Source organism: Equus quagga, chromosome 1 (assembly GCF_021613505.1).
Source record: "Equus quagga isolate Etosha38 chromosome 1, UCLA_HA_Equagga_1.0, whole genome shotgun sequence".
In the NCBI taxonomy this organism is placed as follows: domain Eukaryota; kingdom Metazoa; phylum Chordata; class Mammalia; order Perissodactyla; family Equidae; genus Equus; species Equus quagga.
Window position 1 is genome coordinate 143,349,489 of NC_060267.1, and position 25,947 is coordinate 143,375,435.

The 25,947-nt window shown below is 40.1% G+C and overlaps 1 protein-coding gene across 8 annotated transcripts in view; it reads left to right on the forward strand.

The window, feature by feature from the left end:
• The window catches only part of ULK4 (unc-51 like kinase 4), a 512,778-nt gene that overhangs the window by 327,676 nt on the left and 159,155 nt on the right, over positions 1-25,947 (forward strand). For all 8 annotated transcript variants that reach the window (XR_006885343.1, XM_046640226.1, XM_046640162.1 and 5 more), the window contains 2 exons: positions 16,047-16,210; positions 22,228-22,326. Coding sequence is in view for 7 of the 8 variants with exons in the window: in XM_046640226.1 (XP_046496182.1) it covers positions 16,047-16,210; positions 22,228-22,326 (263 nt within the window). In the remaining variant the exon portion in view is untranslated. The remainder of the gene's footprint in view (positions 1-16,046; positions 16,211-22,227; positions 22,327-25,947) is intronic.

A 25,947-nucleotide genomic window follows, 5' to 3' on the forward strand; every position in this document is an offset into this window, starting at 1 on the left:
ATCTTTCGTGAGTGGGACGAGTTAAGTAACTAGTCTACAGTAGAACTTGTGTTTACTGGATCTCAGGGTGTTAGTACTGACTGCCTTGAAAACTTAGCAAAGTAGGTGAGTTTCTTATACAGCAAAGAACTTTGCAGATCGTGCCAAGGGGAGCTGAAGCTTAGGGGAAGGCATTCATTCCTACCCAGGAGGTGGTCAATGGAAGAAAAAATTGCACCAGGAAGGGAAATAGTGCTGCTCTGTATCTCATCTAGTTGTTATTAGGGTCTGTCTCCATTACTAGACAAAATCCACGTAATGATTTTGAAGCACTGGCCCAAGCAAGAGAATGAAAGCATGACACACCCCGCCCTGTAGATGCTCGAGTCTTCAGAAAGATCCTGTTACCATCCCATTGTGTCCAAGAAATTATTCTCTTACCAACCACCTGGTGAGGAGTGACAGAGAACCCAGGAGAGCAGTGAGAAATAAGCCAGTGTTGAGAATAAATAATCAAATGCTGAAGTACTTGTAGTACAGTACCTTTTGAAAATTCTAATGGTGACTTTAACAGCAGACAAAATAGAAAGGAAGCAGATTTGTCTACATTGTCAGTAAAAGAAAGAGGGACAGGATGGTATTTCTCAGGGGGCACAAAGGCCGGTTGAGGATTTCCTTTGGAATTGAGAAATTGGCTTAGTTGAAAAAGACAGATGAAAGGTAGAGATGAAAGAAACTTACAAGAAAGTGAATAACTTGGAAGGTTTGGGGAAGGCAGAAGGGACAGAGATGGAGCTTAAGTGTGAGGGATGGGTCCTGAAAAGGAATGAGACTACTTTTGCTCATCATCCAGGAAGGATGATGCAAGTATGTCGTTTTCTCAGTTCCATTTTCTGTGTTGTTGTTTTTCACACTAAGCCCCTGTGCCAAAGCCATCCCAATTGGACAAGCAAATCCAGCACTTAAATGTCCCACAAGCTGCCAAGTAGTATTTCTTTTCTTGATATCAAGCTTTCTTATAGTTGAGACGCTTGAAACTTTTCTTCAGGGTGGAATAAAACTCACAAAGGCGTCAGAATGGTGTAAGAGTTTCACTTGCTGTTACAGAGGCTCAGACTGAACCCTGAGCAGAAGCCTTTACTCACTGCTAGCAAGTTTGTAAGTTTCAGACCCCAATGAAAACATAAAGTACTATCAATCATTCTTCTTTTAAATTTTTTATAAGATGTAAAATATCTGTAACCTTTCCTATCATAAAAGCAACAAATATTCATTATAAAAATTTAAGTAATGCAGAAGTATATGAAGTTAAAAGTGAGCTCTACCCCCAGAGATGAGCTGGGTTAGCCATGTGTGTAGAGCTTACCAAGCAGAAGGAGGTAGTGAGGAAGAATTCAGGTCCGAAGTTAGTTTGCCTGGGTTCACACCTTACTTCCAGTTCTCTGGAAGATCCCCACTTCTCATCTGCAAAGTATGAGAATAATAACCGAGTGGCCATGGAGAATTAGGTGAGATGTGTGCAAAGATAATGTGTGTAAAACAGCATAGTTCTTGAAAAATAGGAAGTGTTCAATTAAAAAATTACTCTTAAATGCCTGTAATATATATGCTATTATTCTCTATGTATTGTTTGTTTAGCTTGGTTTTACATATGATATGTCGTAGACATATTTCTATGTTAGTACATGTGGTTCTACTTCATCTTTTTTAACAGTTTCAAATCTTACTGCCCCCTCCCTCTCTAAGTAGGCTTTTAAAGAAGGCTATTAGCTTAACTATCAAAGTAGTTGACAATTATTATTGCCTTGGCTAGATTATCCAACAGCATTTTTAATGCAAGTTGTGAGAGTGGGCATCCTTTTCTTGTTCCTGACCTTAAAGGATATGCCTCTGCTGTTGAGAGGCTATATACATAAATGGACAATGGCCAGATCATATATGAGAATAGAACTCTGACTCCCAGCCTCTGCAGCAACCAGTCCAGGATGCCAAACCACCACCCCTGTAACAATTGGCCCAAATCAGTCAGGACTTGGTAAATAACTGCCAGTTTCCTTAATTTTTGCCTCTGTTTCCAACTCAGGACCAACCACAGAAAGCCAAATGTGTTCCCTAAATCAATAACATAAGGTGCCCTACTTCTAATTAACTTGCCTCCAGCTTCCTCATGCCAACAACGTCCAATCAGTGCACACCCAAAGCCTTCCTGTCTTTTTTACTGTAAAGCTTTCTCTGTCCTCTGTCTACCTTTGGGCCTCTGCCAAATGTAAGTGATGGTGGCTGACTCCCTTGCTATAGGAAGCTCTGAATAGCCTCTGCTTGTTCTCATTTTGGTGATTGTTGTTTATTTCCATGCACTGTTAAGTATAATTTTCATTAATGGGTTTTATAATGATTAATGAGCTATGATTTCTAGAATGAGCCCTTCTTTGGTCATGTTGTAATGTCAGTTACTCAACACATGATTCTTGGGTACCTCCTATGAGCCAGGGACTGTGCTAGGCTTAGGTGAGACAGGAATAACCCAAATAAATATCTTTCCTGCTCTTGAAGCATTTATGGTCTAGTAGGGAAGACAGGCTCTCATCAGATGAATACACACACTTGATTGTAGGGTGAAGGAAAAAAGAGCTCCAGGAAACTGAGAAGGAGCAGGCAGGGAGGAAACCCAGACAATGAGGTGTCCTGTAAGCCAAGAGAAAGCAGCATTTCCAAAAGAACCATCAAGAAGTCAGTTGCAAGGAGGTAAAGAATGAGTATTATATTCTTCTGTTTTAAGCTTGTTTCCCCGTTTATTTCCCTCTGGTTATTTCTGCTAGCTTTATCCTTTATGTTTATTAAAGTGAGCATTTACAAGTCCCTTTATAGCTTAAATTGATTTCCAACGTGGCTTCAAATTTTTCAGAAATTTGATGAGTAAAAGCTGTGTATCAATTTCTTCCTAATATTTATTTTCTCCACCAGAAAGCTGAAAATGAAATGCATTCCCTGCTGATTGTTGTCATTTACTTGACAGCACTGATGTTGAATATCTAATATTGTTCTGCATCTCCTGCAACGTCAGCTAGAGTGGGCTCACTCTGTGAGTGACACCTGTTAATTAATGTGGAAAGATGTCACTGAAGTAGAAGATTGTCATGGGATGATAGACCTGCTGTGTACAAGTGCTAAAATAACTTTTGCAAAATAAGATTTTAATGAAGCAGATTTATTTCCAAGGCAGAATGTCTTAGTGCCATGGCAATTTTCTGTCCCTTCTTTTCTTTACTTATTTTTTAGCACTTTATGTTTCTCTAGTCGTGGGAGACATTCTACTTGGTATGTGAAGCCCTCTTTCTTACCTTCATCTGTTGCTAATTATATATTTTTTAAATTTATTTTTAAACTTTTTGTGAGGAAGATTAGCCCTGAGCTAACATCTGTTACCAATCTTCCTCTTTTTTTCCTTAAGGAAGATTAGTCCTGAGCTAACATCTGTGCCAGTCTTCTTCCACTTTATATGTGGGTTGCCACCACAGCATGGCTAAAGAGTGGTGTAGGTCTGCTCCTGGCACCTGAATCTGCAAACCTGGGCTGCTGAAGTAGAGCACGCTGAACTTAATCACTGTGCCACAGGGCTGGCTCTACTGATACCTTTTTAAACAAATCTTTTTTTTTTTGTTTTGTGCACTCACTCATTAGACTTAATAGATAGTCTTATTTTCCTCCTTTTCCATTTTCAGTCATTTCAGTTACAGAAAAGCAGTCTTGAATAGTGGTTAATGGCACAGATTATGGAGCCAGATGGCCTTGGCAAAGTTACCCAAGCTTTCTGAGCCTCAGTTTCATCATCTGTGAACTGGAGTTGTGAAGGGGATTTTGGTTGGATATTGGTGAAAGCACTTAGAATGGTACCTGGCACATGGTAAGAGCCATATAGGTTTTTGTTGTTATCAGTGTTTCTCTGCACTGGCTTATTCGAATAGCGAATTTTTAGCTTTAGAGTATTGATTTATAAATAATAGGCATAGTTTGTTGCCATGCATCTTTATTGAAAGCGTAAGGAAATAACTTTCCATGTAGAGCTTTAATAGGTTTAGAGATAATATTCATTTGCCACATTCTGACTTATAAAATAACAGAGCTAAAAGACACCTCAGACATCACGTAATGCTCCTTCTTCATTTTCTAATGAGGAAATTAAGGCTCAGTAAAATGGAGTGAGTTGACCACGGTCGCTCTGTTACGTTCTGGTAGGGCTGAGAGGAGAATGTGCAACTCCAGACTCCCAGTCCAATGTGTGTTCTCTGCTATACTTTGAATTGTATAATTTCCGTCTCTGTTTTTGGCTAACCAAAAATGAGCCAATTCATAAGCTTTTCCCACACAACAATGTAGTGAATATAGAGCATCTCCAATATTATCAAATTGGGTTCTCAAAGTTCTTGGTCTGTCAGTTGACACAAATTCTAAAGTGCCTTTCCTTAGTAGGAACACTGGCTGAGGACTTCTTGGTAAAGATGACAGCCTAAGACAAGAGAATTATTTTGCTCCCTCCTTGTATTAGTTTCTTATTGCCATAGTAACAAAGCCAAAAGTTTAGTGGCTTAAAACAACATGAAAATGCATTCTCTTAAATTTCTGTAGGTCAAAAGTCTAAAGTCAAGATATTGGCAGGGCTTCATTCTTTCTGGAGGGTTCTGTTTCTTTGCCTTGAAAGCTCAAGCTGAAGAGCTACTAGAGGCTGCCTGCATTCCTTGGCTTGTGGCCCCTTCCTTGCATCACTCCAGTCTCTTCTGTTATCACATCTCCTACTGCTTATTCTGATCTCCTGTCTCCCTCTTATAAGAACCCTTTTGATGACATTGGACGCACTTGGATAATCCAGGACCATTCTCCATCTCAAGATCCTTAACTTAATCACATTTGCAAAGTCCTTTTTGCCATGTGAGTTAATATTCACAGTTTCCAGGGATTAGGATGTGGATATCTTTGGGGAGGGGGGCATTATTCGTCTTACCACACTCCTAAAGCACATTAAAATGAGAGTCAAATCTTCTAAATTATTAACTCCAGGGAAAACAAGAAGTTGCCCAGGGAAGGAAAAATAATCATAGTTTTCTATGTGATTTAATTGGGAGTAGTGTTACACAGTCAAAGCAACCTAATCACTGAATATCAATCTGGTTAAAAGTAAGAGATAACCATAGCAGGGGGATGAGGGGTGGGAATTGTGTGCACATGAGGTGGGAGGTGGGAAAGAGCTGCATCTTCATTAGTGAGGGGTAGGAAATCACTACCCCTCACTAATGCCTAAAACTCAAAAAATGCAAGTGTGTTATTTAGAAATGGAGGTAAGTAATAAAATAATCAAGTAAAAGAGGTGAAACTAGTTGTCTCTGGGGAGAAGAAGGTGACCTGGGATTGCAATAAGACTTCTGACTCTGATGAAAATAAACAATAAATAAATAAATACAGACTGAAAGAAAGGGAAGGGAAGGGGTATCGTGCATGGAGTCAAGAAAGGATGTTTTTGAACATCACTGAATAACTTGAAACTTGACAACTGGGAGACTCTTGATCTAACCCATTAAAAGAAGACCAGGAAAAAAAAAACAACAGAATCCCCTGTTGTGTGGGTTAGGACTCTTAGCTGCATGTGTCAGAAACTTAGACTAGCTGTGTGACTAGCCGCAGCAGTCTACAAGTGTCTCAGGGAACTCAAGGGGAGAATCATTCCTAGGCCCCAGAGACAGCTAGAACCGGGGGCCCAAACATGACACCCTGAGCCCCTCTCCCTGTTTCTCTTCTCCGCCCATCGTTTGCCTTTTCATTTTTGCTGTAGCCCAGTGTCCTTGCTGCTTAATCCTTGAGATGCTGCATCACCACTGCCACTCCCCAGTTTCAAATGTTAAAATGTGGTCCTCAGAGATGCCACTCTGACCTTCCCTGCCCTGTTTCTGGAACTCCAGGGGAAGGAAACAGTTGACTGTGGCTGGGGACACAGTCACCTTGTGCAGAGTGGCTGCTGCACAGTAACCAGGTTGTACCTGAACTTCACAGTTTCTCTTTCTTTCTTGTTTTTTTTTTTTTTTTGAAGATTGGCACCTGAGCTAACAACTGTAGTCAATCTTCTTCTTTTTTGTTTTCCTGCTTTTTTTCTCCCCAAATCCCCCCAGCACATAGTTGTATATTTTAGTCGTGGGTCCTTCTAGTTGTGGCATGTGGGACGCCGCCTCAGCATGGCCTAATGAGTGGTACCATGTCCATGCCCAGGATCCGAACCCTGGGCCACCCGAAGCAGAGCACGCATGGACTTAACCACTCGGCCACGGGGCTGGCCCCTCTCTTTCTTGGGATTGTTAACTTTATCATGGAATTTTATTTTAAAAATGGGACACTGTGCAGTTATTTAAAAGAATGAGATAGCACTATATCTATGTAATGTGGTACGATATCTGATATATTCTTCAGTGAAAAAAAGCAAGCTATAGAATATATTTCATGCATATATATATATGTGTGTGTATTTACATATATTTCATAGCCTAGAAAGAATCTACAGCAAACTTATGTCTGGTGAGTTTTGAGGAAATGGAATGTCAGTCAACTTCTTATTGTCTATGTCATACATTTTACATTCAAATACATATATTTGTATTATTTGAATTTTTAGAGTATAAGAAAGAATGAAAAATGTCTATAATGAGTATATATTTCTTTTATAATAAGAAACCACTGGGAGAAATCTTTGCCACTTTGCATTGCCTATAGGATACAGTCAAGGGTCTTCTGTCCTTTAGGAGCCTTAGGAATCTGACTAGAGCCTCTCTCCCCTTGCCTCTTGCTGCTCTCCTTCACGGGGCCCTGTATTCTAGCCTTCAGACAGTAGTTTGAATACAGCATGTTCAAACTGCCACTGCAAACCTTTCTCACGTTTATTGACCAAACCTAGTGTTCCCCTCCTCTCTTCTCTGCCTATCCAAACTCAAATGTCCTGCAAAGTCCACTTAAAGTCCCTCCTTCCCCACAAGCACTTTCCCTGTCCTCCTAATTAATCATCTCTCTTTCTGGCCCATTGCACCAAGCCAACATTTTCTGTTTAGCACTGTAAAATTTATATTACCAAAGCTCAGCATATTGCAAATGAATCAGTGAATGAATGAATGATTCATGTTTTCTCCTGAATGCTTACCTCCCATCTCAGAGATAGACAGACTGCAGGGGAGGGAAGAAAGGGAAGGATTGAAGATTTTCCGGGATGTGGGCCTCATGAGGATGTGCTCTAGCCCAGTGCCCAGCTCATAAAAGCCCCTTCATAATTCAGCAAGTGCTGCGTTAAAGTCGGAGTTGACTTAGACAAAGCTTTTAGGCTCTTGGGGCAGACTGTGGGCTGTGTTGCTGCTGAGGGGCCACCTTCCTTCCTGAGAGGGTTTCCTTCTCTGCCCTCCACCTGACTCTCTTCCAGTGCTTTCCTGCGTGTTGCACATATATGATCAGTTGTTCGTTACTCATCTGTTTCCTGGTAGGTAGATAGTTTATGCACTTTGGAGTTAATAAAATTTACTTTTTAGATTAGTCATAAACAATATTATATCTTAAGATCTGAGTATGGAATTAGCATCTACTTCTACTTTTTATATTCTCGTTGATAAAATTTGTTCCAGATATATTTGTTTAAATCAATACTAAGCTACTTTATCTCTGAGTAATCAAAAGTAGTGTATCTTCAGTGCATGAATCCCTTACGTGTTACACTTTTCCTTTCAGGTGTTTTATAATTGTGTTCATTCTAGCCAAAACTTCTACGTCTTAAGTATGCAGCTGGAGCCTCTTTTTGGCCACATAGAAGTAGCTTAACATGTTGCTAAATTTCAAGGTCTCTGCTTAAACCAGAAAAGGGCATTGCAGCCCCTTGAAGAGGTGACCAGACTAAATTATATACTTGGATTAATTCAATATTGTCTTCTCCTCTATCTGTGGAATGAAGTGCTAAACTGCATTTGTGCCAGTCATAGGATCCAAGGACCACTGTAGGCGCAGGGAGCTGGGAGAGTTTTTTAATACACTCTCATATACAAAGTTTTATTAGGAAGGTAATTCAGAATGAATGCTCTGAATACAGAGTCCCTTCAGATTTTTGGAAGAAAAATGTAATTAAAACATTTGCATCTGTCATATTTGAGAAGTCCCCAAGCTGTGATCCATGAGGTACTTTCAGTTTCAGGTTTTATGAGTTACTTTATTTCAGCGGAGCACAGAGTTATGAATTGGCTTAGTTATCCTCATTCAGTGAAACTTATTCAGGGCCCCTCTGCTGACTGGGGAAAGCCAAACTCTGCGGCCCCTAGTGTTTAGGCAGAGTGTGAGGGTGAGGGTTTTAGATGAGAGGGGAATCGAAAGCTCCAAGGCAGAAGGAGTGCAAATGCATGAGGAGGAGGATGGCCAGGGCAACTCTTGGCCTGGTACCAGGCACAGACGAAGACACCCAGGGCCTCTTACAAAGCGCCTATACCAGCCTGTACAAGCCTGTTGGACACATACTTAACGGGGCTGGAATAACAGGCAAAAACCCACACTGAGATGGTTCTGAAATTTTTAACCTCAGAGATGTTTGGACATGTGTTCATGTGGGGTCATTTCTGTGTTGCGTGGCTGCTCATTAACATTCTGCCAGAAGAGGTTGAGTGCACGTGAATGCTATAGCTCAGGGCCCTACAGTTCACAGGTGCCTCCATTTACTCTGTCAGTGTGTCCAGGACGGGCATTGCCACTTTCACCCTCCGTGTTTTTCTATTTAAAAGCAGACTTTTAACTCAGCTGACTTGGTATGACTTCTGGTTTTGGTGGTTAAGCATTGATGAATTTGGGAAAGAACAATTTCCCCACACTGAATTTTGTGGATGCTTTTATACTCCTCTTCTGGATTGTTGGTTTAGGTTGACTTTTAAGTGAAAATGACCACATGCTTGTATGATGTAAGTGTAAAATTATCTAGAAGGAAGCCTCTATTTGGGAGGTTACATTGGGATGTAGAGTATTGTATTCAGATAATTAATTATAGAAATATAAAGTACTTTCAAATGCTTAGAAGTTCAAAGTGTACTCTTCTATTAGCTCTCTACTCCAACACATTTTGAAAAAGTAATGATATAATAAGGACACAATGACTGGAGCTGGGAACAGCTCATGCACATTAATATTCCTGGAACATTGAACACTTGAAAATAACTTATGGGGATGACTCCTTTAGAGATTTGCTTATAATTAGTACAAAATAATTCTTGGATTTTTTTGATGAGTTGGTTGTAATTAATGCAAAATAATTCTTGGATTCTTTGGCTTAATGAATTTTTGTTTCTTTTAGAGATGTTAGGATGGAGTATTGAGTGGTTGTTATGATGGTGTTTGACGAGAGGACTGGGAAATACTAGAATGCTGTGCTAGATGTCTTTGGACAGCATCTCTGAGGGAGATGACAGGCAAGCAATATGCTGGTCAACATGGAGGGCTGCTTTTAGCCTCATTTCCTATACTAGGTCTACCTGCTGGTCTGAAAACAGAGTTGGCTGTGCTTTCCCTGTGCATTTGCCTCAGTGTTGAAACTTCAGTCTTGGATCTTAACACTGTCATGCAGGAAAGCCTCCCTCTGCCCTGCACATAGATGCTTGCCAGCTAGCACCCACAGAGAGAGGCAGGAGACACGGCCAGGGGCTGTGCATTTGCCCAGGGGGTCTGGAGCAGAGCTGACCTAAGCCACAGGTAGCTACTGCATCTCAGACTGGGTCTGGATGAGAGAGGAGAGACAGGATAGGAGGGGGAAAAAAACCCAAAAAACAACAAAGAAAGGAATGGCTGGGCTTTTCCCAGAGCTGCAGGCCTCTGCCTATGCTGTATTGTCACTGATGCTCTTAGTGGAAGTTTGATCCCTTGGACACTTTTCTCTCTGGGGAATATAGCCCTGGCAATATCCTTGAACTTCACTCCATCTGTTTGGAGATGGAGTATCTTTCTCTTGATCAGAACTTTTCTGTGGAGAAGAATAAAAGTACAGAGACAGGGGAATGTTAACTTCCTTTCCTTCCCTTTGTCTCCTTCTTAGATTTATTCCTTCACTTTAGTAAAATGCATCATCTGTTAGCCAGTTCACAGAGCTTTGCCAATATCAGCAATCTAATCCTCAAGTCCCCTGGGGTAAGGTGAGGGGACCAACCGCACGGTCCCTCCCTTGGCTTCCGTGGTGGATATGGACAACTGGTGTTGTCAGCCTTGTGCAAATGTAGGTGCAAACCCGCCTTTCTTCCAAGAAACTGTATTTCCTAACTTCCTCTATGGGGAAATTCTGGACACAGCATGGAAACAAATATGTCAAAACTTACATAGTATGTGGGAAAATGCAATGAGGAAGATCTGGCAACTTGAAGCCTGACTTCAGGCCACAAGACCTAACAAATTTTACCAATGACAGGTGTCAGTGACCTGGAAACGACCCGATCAGTGCACTTTTCTCGGGCTTTGAACTGTGTCAGTTAGACATCCTTGACACCCTTTTTCTTTTTAGTTCTAGTCGTTCCTGATATCCGTGGCATTATACATCATGCTTCTTTCTCTATTATGTCAGCACCTTTGCCTCCATTTCCTCTATGAATCTCTGCCCCTGTCTGGGATTTCCTCAACCCTTAGTCCTTGACTCTGTGCCCCTTTCAGTCTTGCCTTTCCTTTGGGAACTTTCCACTCTCTTTGGTCACCTCTCAGCTCTCTCTTTTCAAGCTCAACTGCCGCCTGATTCCTAAGCCTCAATCTCCAACTGCCCTTGAGCATTGGCTTTTGGATGTTATCTCAAACTTGGCATATTTTAAAAGCTAACTTACAGTTCCTACAAAACTCACTTGCCCATTTCTTCCAGTGATGGTATAGTTTTCCTATTCCTTACTGATGCTTTTTGACCTACCCCACCATTGCCAGCAAGTTACACATCATACTAGTTTAGTGATTTTTCTGCCTCCTCCTTGCTTCCCGCCACCACTTGGTTGTGGCATGACCTCATTGGCCTTCTGCTCTCAATTCCCCACTGCTTGCTCCTAAAGGCTCCATGATATTGATGAAAGTATGTAGATTTGGGAGTTATATGTAGGTTCAAATGACTTCTGTGACTTGTACTTACTCTGTGACTTGAACTGGTTACTTAAATACCCTGAGTTTTTGTTTTCCCTTGTATAAAATGGAGATATCAGCATCTACGTCTTGGAGCTGTTACAGAATTCAGGTGAGGTATTAAAAGTAAAAAGGCAAGTAAAGGCCCCGTTCCAGGCACAGAGCAAGTACTCAGTAAACGCTGCTATCATCCCCGTACAGGCAGCACCCACCCACTCATTTATCATCCTCCGATGCTGCTCTAGTCTATCTCAATTTGTTTCTTTAGCTCTGCACTTCTTAATTTAGGAATAATTTACAGGCAGTGAAATGTACAAATCTTATATATACAGTTCAACCCATTTTGAAAAATGCATACACTCCTGTAACCAACACCCTGTTAAAGTGTAGAACATTTCCATCACCCTAGAAGCTTCTGTCCTTTCCCTCCCTTGGAAGCAACTACTGTTCTGATCTCAATCAACACAGACAAGTGTTCTTTAAGTGTATTTCTACAACTGAGTTTATAAACCTCTTTTGTTTCTGGCATCTGTCTCTCATCTCATTGTTTTTGAGGTTCAACCATGCTGTTGTGGGATTCAGTGGTTCATTCCTTTTTATTGCTGAGTAGTATTCTGTTGTATGAATATATCTCAATTTGTTTATCCATTCTCCTATAGATGGACACCTGGGCTATTTCTAGCTTTGGGCTGTTTTGAATAAAGGTCTAGTGAGTCTTTATGTGGATATATGTTTTCATTTTACTTGGATAAATACCTAAGAATGGAACAGCTAGGTAATATGGTAAATGTGTATTTAAATTTATAAAAAACTACCACCATTTTTCATCAGCAATGTATGTAAGTTGTGATCACTCCACATCCTTACCAACATTGGGTATTGTCAGTTTTTTTCACTGTAATTATTCCTGTTTGTGTGTGGTGGTATCTCATTGTCATTTTAATTTGCATTTTGTTGATGACTAATGATGTTCAACACATTTCACATGCTTATTGACATATATCTTTTGTGAACTTTGTCTTTTACCCATTTTAAAAATTGGATTATTTATCTTTTTATTATTGAGTTGTAGGGATTGTTTATATATTCTGGATATAAATTCTTTATCAGATATGTACGTCATAAATAGTTTCTCCTAATCTTTGGCTTGTCTATTTCTTAGTAGTGCTTTTTGATTTGCAAAAGTTTTAATTTTTGATGAAGTCTAATTTATCCATTTTTAAATGATCATTGTTTTTTGAGTATAAGAAACCTTCCCTACCTCCTAGTTGCAAAGATCTTCTCTTACATTTTCTTCCAGAACTCTTATAATTTTAGCTTTTATGTTTAGATCTATGATTCATCTGAAATTAATTTTTGCATATTGTGTGAGATAATGGTCAAGGATCTGTTTTCTCCCCATATGGGTAATCAGTTTTTCCATCCTCTTTTGTTGAAAAGAATTTTTCTTTTTCTAAAGAATTCTCTTGTTGAAAATCATTTGACCTTATAAGTGATAGTCTATTTCTGGACTCTAGAATTGGAAATATTTGTCTGAACTCATTATTTTTCTGTGTTTAAAAGATGTATGCTTCTTATCTCTATCCACTGAATCAATGACCCAGTAGCCATGAGCATTCCTGGTGCCTTAGACCATGTCTCTAAATACCGTTTCTCATTAAAAGAAATTAGGACTCCTGTGAAGTAGCTAATGCCTAGTCTGAGGCAGGAATTTGTAAGATGAACTTAGGACATACTGTCATAGCAGAAGGTAGGACACTTTTAACGGACTCTCAGTGGCTAAATATAGCACAAGTTGAGTATAAAAAAGAATAATTATTAAAATCAATTGAAATCCGTAAAACATACTAAAAACTCATTATATTTACAATGATGCTGAAAAATGAACTCATTAGTAACCTTTGATACTTTGTGGCTTTGCTACCCACCCTACCTTAGTTACATTTGATAGTTGCAAGCACTCCAAAATCATTGTTCTGAAACTGGTAAATGACAAGAAAGAAACATTTATCAAACATTTATCTTGCCTTTCCTTTACAAGTCATATTTTATGATAACCAAATAAGTTAATAAAGCAGCATTCTTTATATAAGAAAATCAGCGGAAAAATACAGAAGGAATGACAGAATTTGAAAATAACCATATTGCCATATCTAATGAAATAATGGGATTAGACAATGGTCATTAGTAGATAACATTTGATGGGGAACTTTATAATGGATGGGTTGGGCTAACAACCCCTGAATTCATGGACTAGTTTTAACATCATTAAGAGTGGACCAGCTAGGCGGTATATCTTTCTAGATATAATGCAATAGGAAATACAGAGCCCCCAGCCCCCAGTATTATTGCCAAAGTAATTGAACCTGAATTAAGTCTAGTCTTTTGGTCTAATTACCAGTTTATAGGAAATGCAGGGATGTAGGAACAACACCGCAAGAAAATCTATGGGAAGAATGTTCTAATTTCTCCAACAAATAAAATGGCATGAAAAATTGTGGGTGGGGAAAGGACTGTTAGGGATTGAGGAGACTTAAGATCTGCAGCCAAATGGAATGCACGGGCCTGGTTTGTATCCTGATTTAAACAAACTAGTTATTAAAAAGATAGTTTTGAGACAGTTGACTTTTGGACACAGACTATGTACTGAGTATGTTAAGAAGTATGTTAGTTTTATTAAGTGGTAATGGCATAGTGGTTATGTTAAAAGAGCCTTTATCTGTTAGACTACACAGAAGTATTTACAGGAGAAATAAGATGATGTCTGGTATTTGCTATAAAATAGTGAAAAAAAATGAGGATAGATTAAACAAGATTGGCAAAATGTTGATAATTGTTGAGGAGGGTGATAGGGATTCATTTTACTGAACCATCTCATGACTTTCTTTGTTTTCATAATAAAAATTTAAACAAGAAAAACATGTATTTTGACCCTGAAGTGAAAGTTCTGGCTATGAAGAGCACTGAATTTATGCCTGAGATAGGCCACTTGACATCATATTAATGGGCTTTGCTGGCATTATCACTGTTGTGAAGAAATAGTTTTATGTCATACTTCATTTCTAATCTCATAAGAGCACCTTCCCTGACACTGGTGACTTCAGTGTGTAAGGTCAGAGCTTGGCATTTGCCGCCTGTTTTTCACACAGCAGGCTGGAAGGACTTTCCTTCCCAGCAGGGATGTGACTGCATCCATTGATTGCATCCTTCCTTGAAGACTGAATGAAGATTAGGAAGAACACTGTTGCTCACCAGCCGTTTAGTCTGAGTCCAGCAGCATGTAGATGGAAGCTCAGGGGTCCACCTCCACTTTCTGAAGAGCCGTGTCCTTCTCTGCTGTTCATATACTGGACTTCACCAGTTTTCATCCCCCCGCACCCCTCACCATCTACATGATGTGTCACAAAGGAATCATGAACCCCCAAAAGGCAAACATCTTCTCTTACAGCATGTGTTTACCAAATACTCTGTTTTAAAGCCTTTCTACCCTATCTGCAGCTCACGAATGCCGAGTGCTGATGCATAGCATGCACTTGAGTGATGCATTCTGGCTCTGAGGAGAATGCCTGCTGGTGTAATGCACGTGTCATAATAATTGCTTTTCTGTACTATGTGTCATTGATGATATGTACTATCAAACGTTGTCATTTGATAAAGAAATTTTGACAATAATTCATTCTGCTTTCCCTTCAAGTATATTTATCTTTGGCTTTGTGACTTATACTTGTTTTTACGACAAGGATTACAACTTTGAATGATGCTTCTGTAATTATGGTTTCTCTCTGCCTTTAGTGACAAAATTAATTACTTTTGTACTCTAAGAATTACTTTGAATTACTTTGCACTTGTCTAGGAAAACTAGATTGGTTTCCTGGAAATGACAGTGTGCACTGTTTGGAAGAGATACCAAAGATTGGATGGCTGTGCTTGGCAGAGTTTCTCTCCAATTGATCATCTGGGGACTAGGGACAAATGGATTGCAGGTCCAATAAAATCCAGCTTACAATACATGTCATACTTCCTTACCATGCTTTTTTTTCATCTTCTTGTGTAAAATATTTGTCTTTGAAGATTCACTTCTTGTAGAATATTCTGATGATCTACTGATGCTGACGGTCCTGTTTACCATTTAGGTTTATAACATATTCATGGTGTGTTTTCACCACATTTACATCTGAATCATTTTCGTGAATTTAAAGTTTAATGCTACATACTGGTAACAATAAAAATGCCAACTTAAACAGTAATGCCCTTAAATGTGAAAATGTATTTTTTGTTACAGACTACATCAAACTAAAAGTGTTGAAGACCAACCACACTGTTAATATGAAGTTTGCATAGACAAAATGATAGAAGCTGGCAATTTCTAAATTTCAGATTTCTTAAAATCATGATTAATCTTACATTTCAAACTTTTTGGAATACATGAGAAAAATGTTGCCTTATTCCTTTATCCTCTTGAGATGACCCAATTACTTGTAGACCCTTGATAGACCCCTGGGTTCACCTGTGATCCCTGATCCATACCATGAAGAACTGTGCCTTCAAACCTAGAACCTGGGGACAGGATGTTCATATGTAACATATTCCCTTCCAGTGTCAGGGAGCCTTCCATCCCTCTGAAGCCTGTCTATGTAGGGTAGTGTTTCTCCAAGTGGAATTTGGGGGACTATTGCATCAAAATCTCCCGGGGAGCTTGTTTAACAGTATATTTTTAGGCCCCATCCCAGGGTCCTGAGAGCAGAGTCTGGGAGTGAGGCTGGACATCTGCATTTTTAAAAACTTTCTCAAATGTGTCTGGTACAGAGTATAGTTGGAGGACTGCCTGGAATTTATGCAACATAGAATACGAATGCCTGCTCTGTTGGGTTCATATGACACGTTATTTTTATAATTTATGATGAATATTTTACCCCTTTCCTTTTTACCCTCAGGCCTGGTCCATCATGTCTGTAACTTGTTCACCGAAACTGCCACACTATGCTTGGACGTGGACAATAAAAACAACGAGATGGCTGCCGCGCTGCTATTTTCGCTGCTTGATATTTTGTATGGCATGCTGACCTACACATCAAGTATTGTACGGCTGGCTCTGCAGGTAGAGGACATCTTTTCCTGTGTCTTGAACAACTCTACTCCATGTCACACTTCCCTTTCATTCTCTTCTTTCTAATCTTCCTCTGTGTCTTTATTTTTGAAAAACAGCATATGATTCTATAGAGTACCAAGTAAGCCATCTTTGAGTGACCCGTGTCAAGAACAGATTATTTGATCACAAAGTCTGAAAGGAAAGCAGGAGAGGCCTAAGCAAAGACTTAGCGAGTGCTTACTGGGGAGCTACTGCTGACCAAGGAGATCATTTGCCTTACATGCACCCCAGGGTTGGCCAGGCAGTGTGCAGTCTTCCTGTCCTGAGATGGAGCTCCTTCCCGCCCGCAACAGAATGGATCAGCTTGCTAGGAACAGTGGATTGAGATTTTAGGCACACATGCACACACACACACATACGTACATGTATGTGTTTGTATACACATAGATATACACACATATACACACATATGCAACACAAACTCTCTCACTTGCTTTCATGATCAATAACATGGAATTGCAAGGTGGTTTTGAGGACTAGAAATGTATTCAGTGGTTATGGAAAAGTCAGTTTGCCCAAAACTGTCTCCTGGATTTACTTAGCATCATGCCCTAAGGAAGGAAAGGCATATGGGTTTATTGAGTACTTTCCATGTTAGGTGCCTCTCTATGCCTATTTCATTTAATGCTCTCTCTAACCAAGTCAACTGATACTTAGGTCATGTGAAAGCACACAGCCAATATAAATTCATTGTTCTATTTAGAATCCTGGTAAAATCGCAGGAGATGTATATCAAATGGTAGCATCCTGGCTTGGATAGATGCAGAAGCTAAAGTTGAAACCAAACTGTTTTTGATACTCAGCCAAGAATTTTGGTAGCAGAGCCAAGAGTGAATCCCTAGACTCTGGCTCAGTCTCTGTTATTCATCATTATGATAACTGGTATCTTTTACCCACAGTTAAGCCAGTCAAGTATTAGGTTGTCTGGTGTGGTTTAATAAATAATTCCAAGATTCTCTAAACAGCCATGATAGTGGGTAAGTGTTTAACCCAAACTTGTAAAGCCAGTAAATGAAAATGGCCTTTGAACCACCTAGTTGTTTTTATTTGCTCATCTATAATAATTCTAAATTAACAGTAAACCATTGCTAAGTCCTTTGGAATCCTGAATTATGGATTTCTCTTAATTTTTCCTCTTTTCTGGTAAGTGTCTCTTTAGAGAACATTCTTTCTTATTTCAATTTCCACAGTGGTAGTTTTCTATAATTCTTAAAGATATAGTCGATAGTTACTCTTGTAAGATGCTTTGATGGTATCACTCTGTAAAAGATTATGTAGATTGGAGATAAAAAGGATCAGAAGTTTAAAAATTCCAGACACAGTAGAAATCCTCTTTTATTACAAGTGATTAGGTAGATATTCAAGGGTGTTTAAAAGAAAACTCCTTAATACAAAATATCTTCTAATTCTCTTTTTTCAATTTGCTAGTGTAACCAATAGATCACTTTTTTTTCATTTTCTTCAGCACCACTGTATATTTTACCACTATCATCTTTCTAATTGCTCCCCTGTAATATCTGCCATGTATTGATTTTGACCTTGACTGCCTACTTGGATCTCCATGATAGCTGGTGTCTATCTAAAAGTCATAGAGTCCTTGAGGCTGAATTAGGGGAAAGAGTTGGGAAAGGAAGTGGAGTGTGCTTGAAAGACACATTTTCCTAGAACACTGAGCGATAAGTACTTTCCAAACCATAAGTAACCTCTTCCATTTATAAACATGCTCCACACTGGGCATTCTTCTGCATTCAAAACCTCTGTCTACTTCATCAGAAACTTCTCTAAATTAGAAGAATTGAGGGTTGCCAGTGTTTAACATGATAATAATGTTTAGATTTATGAAGCACTTTTCGTTTTCAGGGAGGAGAGTGATATGAGGCAGGAATGTGTACCAGGGAGGGGAGTTCAGTCCCTGCCTCCAACCTGCCTGGTTTAAATTAACCCCTTGAGGACTGTGTGTGAATGTGGAAGCAGAAACAAATACATGCTCCAGACTCACTGGTGTGGTGGGGGCACATGGGCCTTACAGGCTGAAATACCTTGGATTCAAATGCTAGCCGCACGACTTGCTACCTGTACGATCCTGAGCAGGTTACTTCACCTGTCTTAGTATCAGTTTGCTCATCTGTAAAGTAGATGTGATAATAACTACTCTGCAGGTTGTCATGAAACTTAAAGAGTAAAATATATGTGCATATATATAAATAGAAAGTGCTTTACATACGCCTGGTACAGGGAAGGTAAGCAGTAAATGGTTGTTATGTCATTAATAACAAGAAGAAGAAAGGAGCTCACCTCGCCTTCCTGTTTCCAGGGCGCTTCCTGTGGACCAAGACTTCCTCATTTCTGTGTCTCGGTGCATGGGAGGGCACTCAGTTCATATTTCCTGACTAAACTGACTCCTAGCAGGCTTAAGAGATTAATTTATGGTGTTATTTTACACTTATGAGCCTGGCACAGGGCCAGGCACCTGTGATTTCAGCAGGGCTCAAGAGAGGAGGGGTGTTAGCTCTCAGTGAGCTTACAGTTTGATAGGGAAGACCGTCAGGACACAGGTAGTGAAGTGAAACATCATTTCGTTACATTTGTGAGAATCAACCCTTGAAAGGTACAGGATGCTGCAGAGTGAATATGGGAGGGGAGAACCTAACCCAGCTTTGGGGTTGGGGAAGTCACATATGGAGTGTTAAAATCCAGGTCAGCTGACTTCCCAATCTGGGCTTTGTCTGTCATTCCTGAAGTGATGGGGGAGCTTGATAGACTGCTCCCCTGATGCGAGGACAGTTAAACTACTGTTCATTTGCACATGTGTTGGTATTGCCGAAAAACTGAAATGTAGCTACTGAGTCCTCCTTAGTCTCACACACACGTAAAGGCTTTCCATGATAGGAGCCGTACTCTTTGTTTTAGTATCTCTTGGAATCATCCACTTTGACTCCTCCATGTCTTTCCCTTTGTTGTTCTTCCTCATGAGCTACCCTTTGTCTGGTAATTGAATGCAAGTGAGATTTTTCTGTCACAGCCCGTAGTCTTCATCATGTCTCTCCCTTCCTTTGAAAACTTAAATGACATCTCATTATCTATGATAGAATTTTCTAACTCCTTGGCAAGACATTATAGGCCTTGTATGATCTGGCCCCTGGATGCCTTTCCAGCGTCGTCTGCTAGTCTTCCATGCTGCCCATTCCCACACCAAATGGTTGCCTTGGCATTTTCCAGATGGATGCTGCACCTTATCACTGCTGTGTCTTTCCACATCAGACTCCCAGCACCTGAAACACCTGCTGCCCACATTATTCCCTGTAGACTCATCCCCACCGTCCACATGGTGAAGTCAATGTTACCTTCTCCTACTTCCCCCGCCACTCAAACTCTGTTTCCACCTCAATAGCTGTTTTCACATGCTGCCTTTAGCACAATTATTTGAGAGCTTGTCAACCTTTTAATTAAACCTGAGGTCCTATAGCGTATGAACTGAGTCATATCAGCTGTGGATCATGAGCGTGTGTGTGATGGTGTTTGTGGAGCACAGTGAGTATTGAATTGAATTGGTCTGGGCCACACCATAGCAACTTGTGCTCCGTTGTGTGTTTAAACCTGCTTGGGACATCAAACAGCAGCTGCACGAGGAATTGACTGTCTCTTCTTTGCTACAGATGCCTTACCTCTGTGTTTACTGTCAAAGCTCTGCTGAGTACGTACCCCTGTGCGCTCGACTCATGTAGCAATGCTAAATGTAGTAGAATTGTATTCTCCTTTGCTTTTTTAATTTTTTGATGCTGAGAATATAGCTGCATTCCTTTATCTCATTTTGGGTAATGCTGTATTGCCATTTAATATTAAATATGGCTCATAAGTTGACATTCCGAGGTTTTATATGTTTTGGTCTATTAAATTTATATTTCTACTCAGAGTTCTCCTCTGAGATCCATACTTATATATCCAACAGCTTCCTCCACATGACCGCTAGAATGCCGCATAGTCGCCTCAAATTCAACACGTCCAAAGCTGAATTCAGGATTCACCTCCCAAAACCATTTTCCTACCAGTAAGCCCTGCCTGTCTCATCTTGTTGTGCAAACTTGGGAGTCATCCTTAAAATTTCCCTTTTTCATATTCCACGTCTGCTCTGTCACCAAATAATGTAGATTTTTACCTTAAATAGCTAACAAATCCAACCACTTCTCTCAAACCCTACTGCTACCCCCCAGCTCAGTCCACCATCTTCGCTTGCCTCTCAGCTTCTCTATTTCCTCCTGCATCCATCCCTTCGGTGCACAGAGCTTCCATTGTGGGCCCATATTTTTGTGAGAGTTGAATTTCTAATGCATTCCTAGTGTGAATCTCCCTGTTGTACAAAGCTGCAGCATTCCCTTTTCTGGAATTCTTGTCATCTTTGCAAGAAGGTGGTACTTGAATACTGATGGGCAAGAAACTAGGTGTTTCTTGGTGACAACAGCCAATGACAATGTGGATCTTGGAGGATCTAGAGGACCACTGGATATCCTTGTAGGGATAGGCCCATAGCCTGTGCTTGTTCTTGTGGCCCCATCTGCTTGTTTACACATGTTTGGAAAGGAAGCAGTGGGAGCATGCCCCTCACTGCCTAGGTGCTGGTTTGCAAGGCTGCCTTCTCTTTCCCAAGAGAGAATCAGTCTGCTCTAAAGGATAATGGGCTAATCTGAAAAGGCCAATATTCTATCTCACATCATGCTTGCGAAGGTGGGAATCAATAGCCAAGATTCAGAAAGGTTCAGACCTCTAGGATAGTGCTACCCATTTGTTTTCTGGGAGGAAATTCTATCTTTCTGATAAAGTCAGTCAGGAAGCTCCGCGGTGGGGGTTGGGGAGGAAGGTGGGGAGAGGAGAAAGGGAAGCTTGATGCTAATGATTACCACTGTTCTCCTTGGCTCTGGAGAGGTGCAAGTTGTTAAAAGGCAGGTGTCTGATTTTCAACCTAGTCTTTCTGAACCAAAGCAGGCAATTCAGATTCTCTCCACAGGCCTGAAGTACGGAAGGAAACTTGGCATTCATGAGAAGGGCCCTGGAGTCCAGCGTCGTGACCCGAGGCAGGGCAGGCTGCAGCCTGCTCTAAAGGCTCTGGCAAAGGTCCTTACCTACAAGTAGTTTTGTTTCTTCTGAGTGAAATTAAAAACAGAGAGGAAATATGAGAATGAAATGTGTATATAGTATAGCAAACACAGTAAACAATCAGTGCCTGTTTTCAATATAAAACTATTCATCTCTATGATAAAAATCTTCTCTGGAACTAGACGGTTCTGTAAAACTCCCCAGAGAAGACACACTTAAAATTAAAGCCAGTCACTTCTCATTTCTTATTTCCATTGCGGTTTAAGCCCATGCTTCCTAAGCAATGTAGACCCATATCTGAAGCCTCTTCAAGCAGTACTATGTTGGACTAATATTCTAGATGTTATTTGAGCATGTGTGTGCATACAGAGAAGGAAAGCATAGCAGAATGCACTTGGTATGCTTCATATAGTGTGCAAAAAATGCTCAGGAGAGATGAGCATGTGTGATTTGGGGTCATAGAGCCTGGATTTATCTTCCAGCTTTGTCACCCATTATCTGTGGTACTTTAGACAAACTACTTCTCTGAACTTCAGTTTTCTCACCTGAAAAATAGGGGTAAGAGCACCTAGTCTCAGGATGGTTGGAAAGAAAGTGCTTATACCAACTGTGGTATGCGAAAATCACCATCATCCCTCCAACGACAGCCCTTGTTATTGCTCTATCTGTGGACCACCCAGTCTGCCTCTGGAGCTGGGGGCAGTGGCAGCGTATGCGCTCTTTGTCATGTTAGAACGAGCATAACTTCTCCTCAGGGAACCGAGGTGAAATGCTTCCTCTGCCTCCTTTACCTGCTAGACTGAGTGGACCTATCTCCTGTGGCCAAAGCTGACTGATTTCCAAGACGCTTCTTTCTTTCTCTTGCCATGTTCCAGGCACAGAAGTCTGGGTCAGGAGGGGACACTCAGGCTGCAGAAGACCTGCTGCTGCTCAGCAAACCTCTGACAGACCTCATCAGCCTGCTCATTCCACTGGTAAGAGCTCACCTCTTTGTGTGTCTATCAGAACATTGCTGACATTGAAGTAATTTTATTTGAATTTCATGATGTTTTAAGTTTCTGTGCTATTTTAATTGCTTTTAAAATTAGAACCAAAAGAAATTTCAGAAGATTATTTGGCCTGGAAATACTGCATTTTTACTTTAATTTAAGACCAGGTGGCTTATCATTCATTTAAATAGATATTTAAGTGAAGCAGAATCTCAAATCCTTCTTAATGAATGTAAGGTAAAAAAATTCAAGAAATGAATTTCAAGAAGAGAGACAAAATCCATTATGGGAATCAATTCTCTTTTGAAAAGATATTTTAGAGTTATGGTTGGCATGCAGGACTCCCTGGAAATGCAGAGTCACAGACACAGACCTAAAGCATACTCCCCTCAATCTCCACAGAAATAGAATGAAATAAGCGAAATTAAATACAAACTGGTAAGACTACACAAGACCACTGAATATATGAAAAAAGCCCAGCAGAAACTTGGAGTTTGGACCAACAGAAATAGTTTTCACTAAACTTAAAGATGACCCAACGTAGAGACACATGACTCCCACTCTTGGACAAAGCAGTCAGTCAGAGGGTCGGTTGGTGAAATTCCATAAAGCCTCCAGAAAACCTCTCTAGATTTGTGGATCCTAGGACTAGGGGTGCAAGTAACTCGAGGGGGTGTGTCATTTTTGGTTTCCACCCATTCACAGGGGCAGACAAACAGCTCTAAAGGCTGCTAGGGTTTGTCTTTTTCTGCCCTGTGGCTCAGAGGGAGGGATGAATAATTCTATAAACTTAATTGTGTTCGGCAAATAAAGGTTTTGTTTAACTAAGTGGGAAAGGAAAAGGGGAAAAAAATCAATCAGTACTGTGTTATACTGAATAATAGCATATATGGAATAGAGCAGTCACAAAAAAGTGGTGATGGGCTCGCAATGAAGTGAGGAGACAACCCAAAACCCCAGGGAACTGAACATGCCCCTGACAGAGTGGAAGGATCTTTAGTGTAGAACTTTGCATGACGTTACAGGGAAAATAGCAACACTGACTAACTTCTCTAGCTCGGAGCATGAGGGCTGAAACCTGGCAGCCAGCTCTCTCACAGGCTACGGGTAGGAAACAGATGAGGCTGCAGTGAACAAAGAGGAAAGACCAACACAAACTGCATGCTCTTTTATGTAAAAGACTTAAAATGGACCTGTTAAATATATTATATATATATATATAATATATATCAGTTTATATATATATATAATCAGTTTATATATATATATATATATATATATATATAAACTGATGCACTATATGATATGTAGGATAATAATTATATTTATAGCAAATGAGATTAAAAAAGAAAAATATCTTAAGGAAGACAGATGAGGGTCAGCCCTAATGGCCTAGTGGTTAAAGTTCAGGGCACTCTGCTTCAGCAGCCGGCGTTTGGTTGCTTGGGTGTGGAACCACACCACTCATCTGTCAGTGACCAGGCTGTGGCAGTGGCTCACATTAAAAAAAAAAAAAAGACAGATGAAGAATTCACTATAGGTAAAACTTGTAGGGCACTCTATTTTACATATATATCTTATAGATGTGGTTTTGGTGTTTGCCATATTCTCAGATATGTTTTATTTTAATAGGTGGATTTATTCCAATTGGATTTGTTGTTAAACTTATCTTTGGTCTTAATATTATTGGTTTATTTTATATTTTCTTTCTAAATGTTTTCCTATATTAAATGTAAGATTTAATGCATAAAAAAATCTTCAACAGGAGAAGGAGAAGGATTCTACAATGGTAAGGAATAAAATCCACAGGAAGATATAATAACTGGGAACCTTTTTGTGACAAATATCAGAGCATAGAACTATATAAACCAAGAAGGACCAAAAACATACAGGGAGAAATCCAAAGAACACATTAGTATTGAGAGATTTAACATTGCATTCTCATTGATTGGCAGGTCTCATGGATGAAAAGAATGATATAAAGCAAGAGTTGACAAACTAGGGCCTGTGAGCTAAATCCAGCCTACTGCCTATTTTTTTTTTTTTTTTAAAGATTTTATTTTTTCCTTTTTCTCCCCAAAGCCCCCCGGTACATAGTTGTGTATTCTTCGTTGTGGGTTCTTCTAGTTGTGGCATGTGGGACGCTGCCTCAGCATGGTCTGATGAGCAGTGCCATGTCCGCGCCCAGGATTCGAACTAACGAAACACTGGTCCGCCTGCAGCAGAGCGCACGAACTTAACCACTCGGCCACGGGGCCAGCCCCGACCCTACTGCCTATTTTTGAAAATAAAGTTATATTTAACATAGCCACACAGACACTTAGTTTACATATGGTCTATGGCTGCTTTTGCACCTGAATGGTAGAGTTGAGGAGTTACAGCAGAGACGTTGTAGCCCACAGGCCTATATTATTTACTATCTGACTCTTACAAAAGGAGTTTGTTGACTCCTGGTATAGAGGATATAAAAACTTTAATAAGATTGATCTAGTAGAAATATATCCATCTCTGTATCCTGAAAATAGAGACTGCACCTTTTTTTCAGTTTTCCAGGAACACTTAAAAAAGTTGACTATGCATTATATTAAAAGAATATTAATAAATTCCATTTAGTAGGAATGGTATAGAACACATTCTTTAACCATAATACAATTAAACTAGAAGGAAAAATGGAAACAATCAAAGATGTACTGTTAGCAAATACTATCAATCTGTACAATCAAAGAATAAGACATGATTGTATCAGTCGGGGTCCAGTCAGAAAGCAGAAACCACAGAAGACAAACCTATGCATGAGACAGTCAGGTAGCAGGAGCTGGATTGCCAGTTCACGTGGGAAGCCCGGGCTGCGCAGTCTTCATTGGGGAGGGCAATGGGACCGTGACCACAGGCCAGGCTAGGGTGAGGGTTGCTGAGGGCCCACACCTTCTGAGCGTGTGGTTAAGTCAGATCTCCATCAAATGCAATTATATCCACACTCTGACTGACAGTGCAGCCACCCGAAACAGCAGGAGAGCCCCTTCTTGTTGCAGCGTATTTTCTGAGAGATTTTTCCTAGTATTTTCGGGCTCTGAACTCCTGTTGCTAGTAACTTGATTGCACTTCAGTTTTAGTATATTGACCAGACGTCTGCCTAATGTGTGTGAGCTGCGTTGTGTACATGCACATTTATCACTGGAGTCTTTAGGTTTAAAAATGGTCTGTGACAAGAACATTGCAATATGTCTTCTCTGGAAAAGTTAACACACATTTATAGCTGTGTATAAAGTAAAGAAAAATAGTAATAAGGCTATTGAGGGCCTAAACTAGAGCACATACAGATCAAAGATAAGTTTTACAGTGGTTGTTAAAAAATGTAATAGGTTACAGAATGAGGTGCTGGAATTGCTTTCCCACAGGGAAAAATAATCAGACTTTTGGTTTTCTTCTGCCTTGGATCATTTTGGAGGTATTTTGCCTAAAGGCAGGAGAACGAACTTGTTAGCTTTTGAGATTCTTTTCCAAATACGGTCCCATGAAAGTAAACATACTTATCCTTAGAAGAATATGAAAACTGTCAACCCATAATTTATGACCTGTATTTATACCGTCCACTGTAGGAGAATC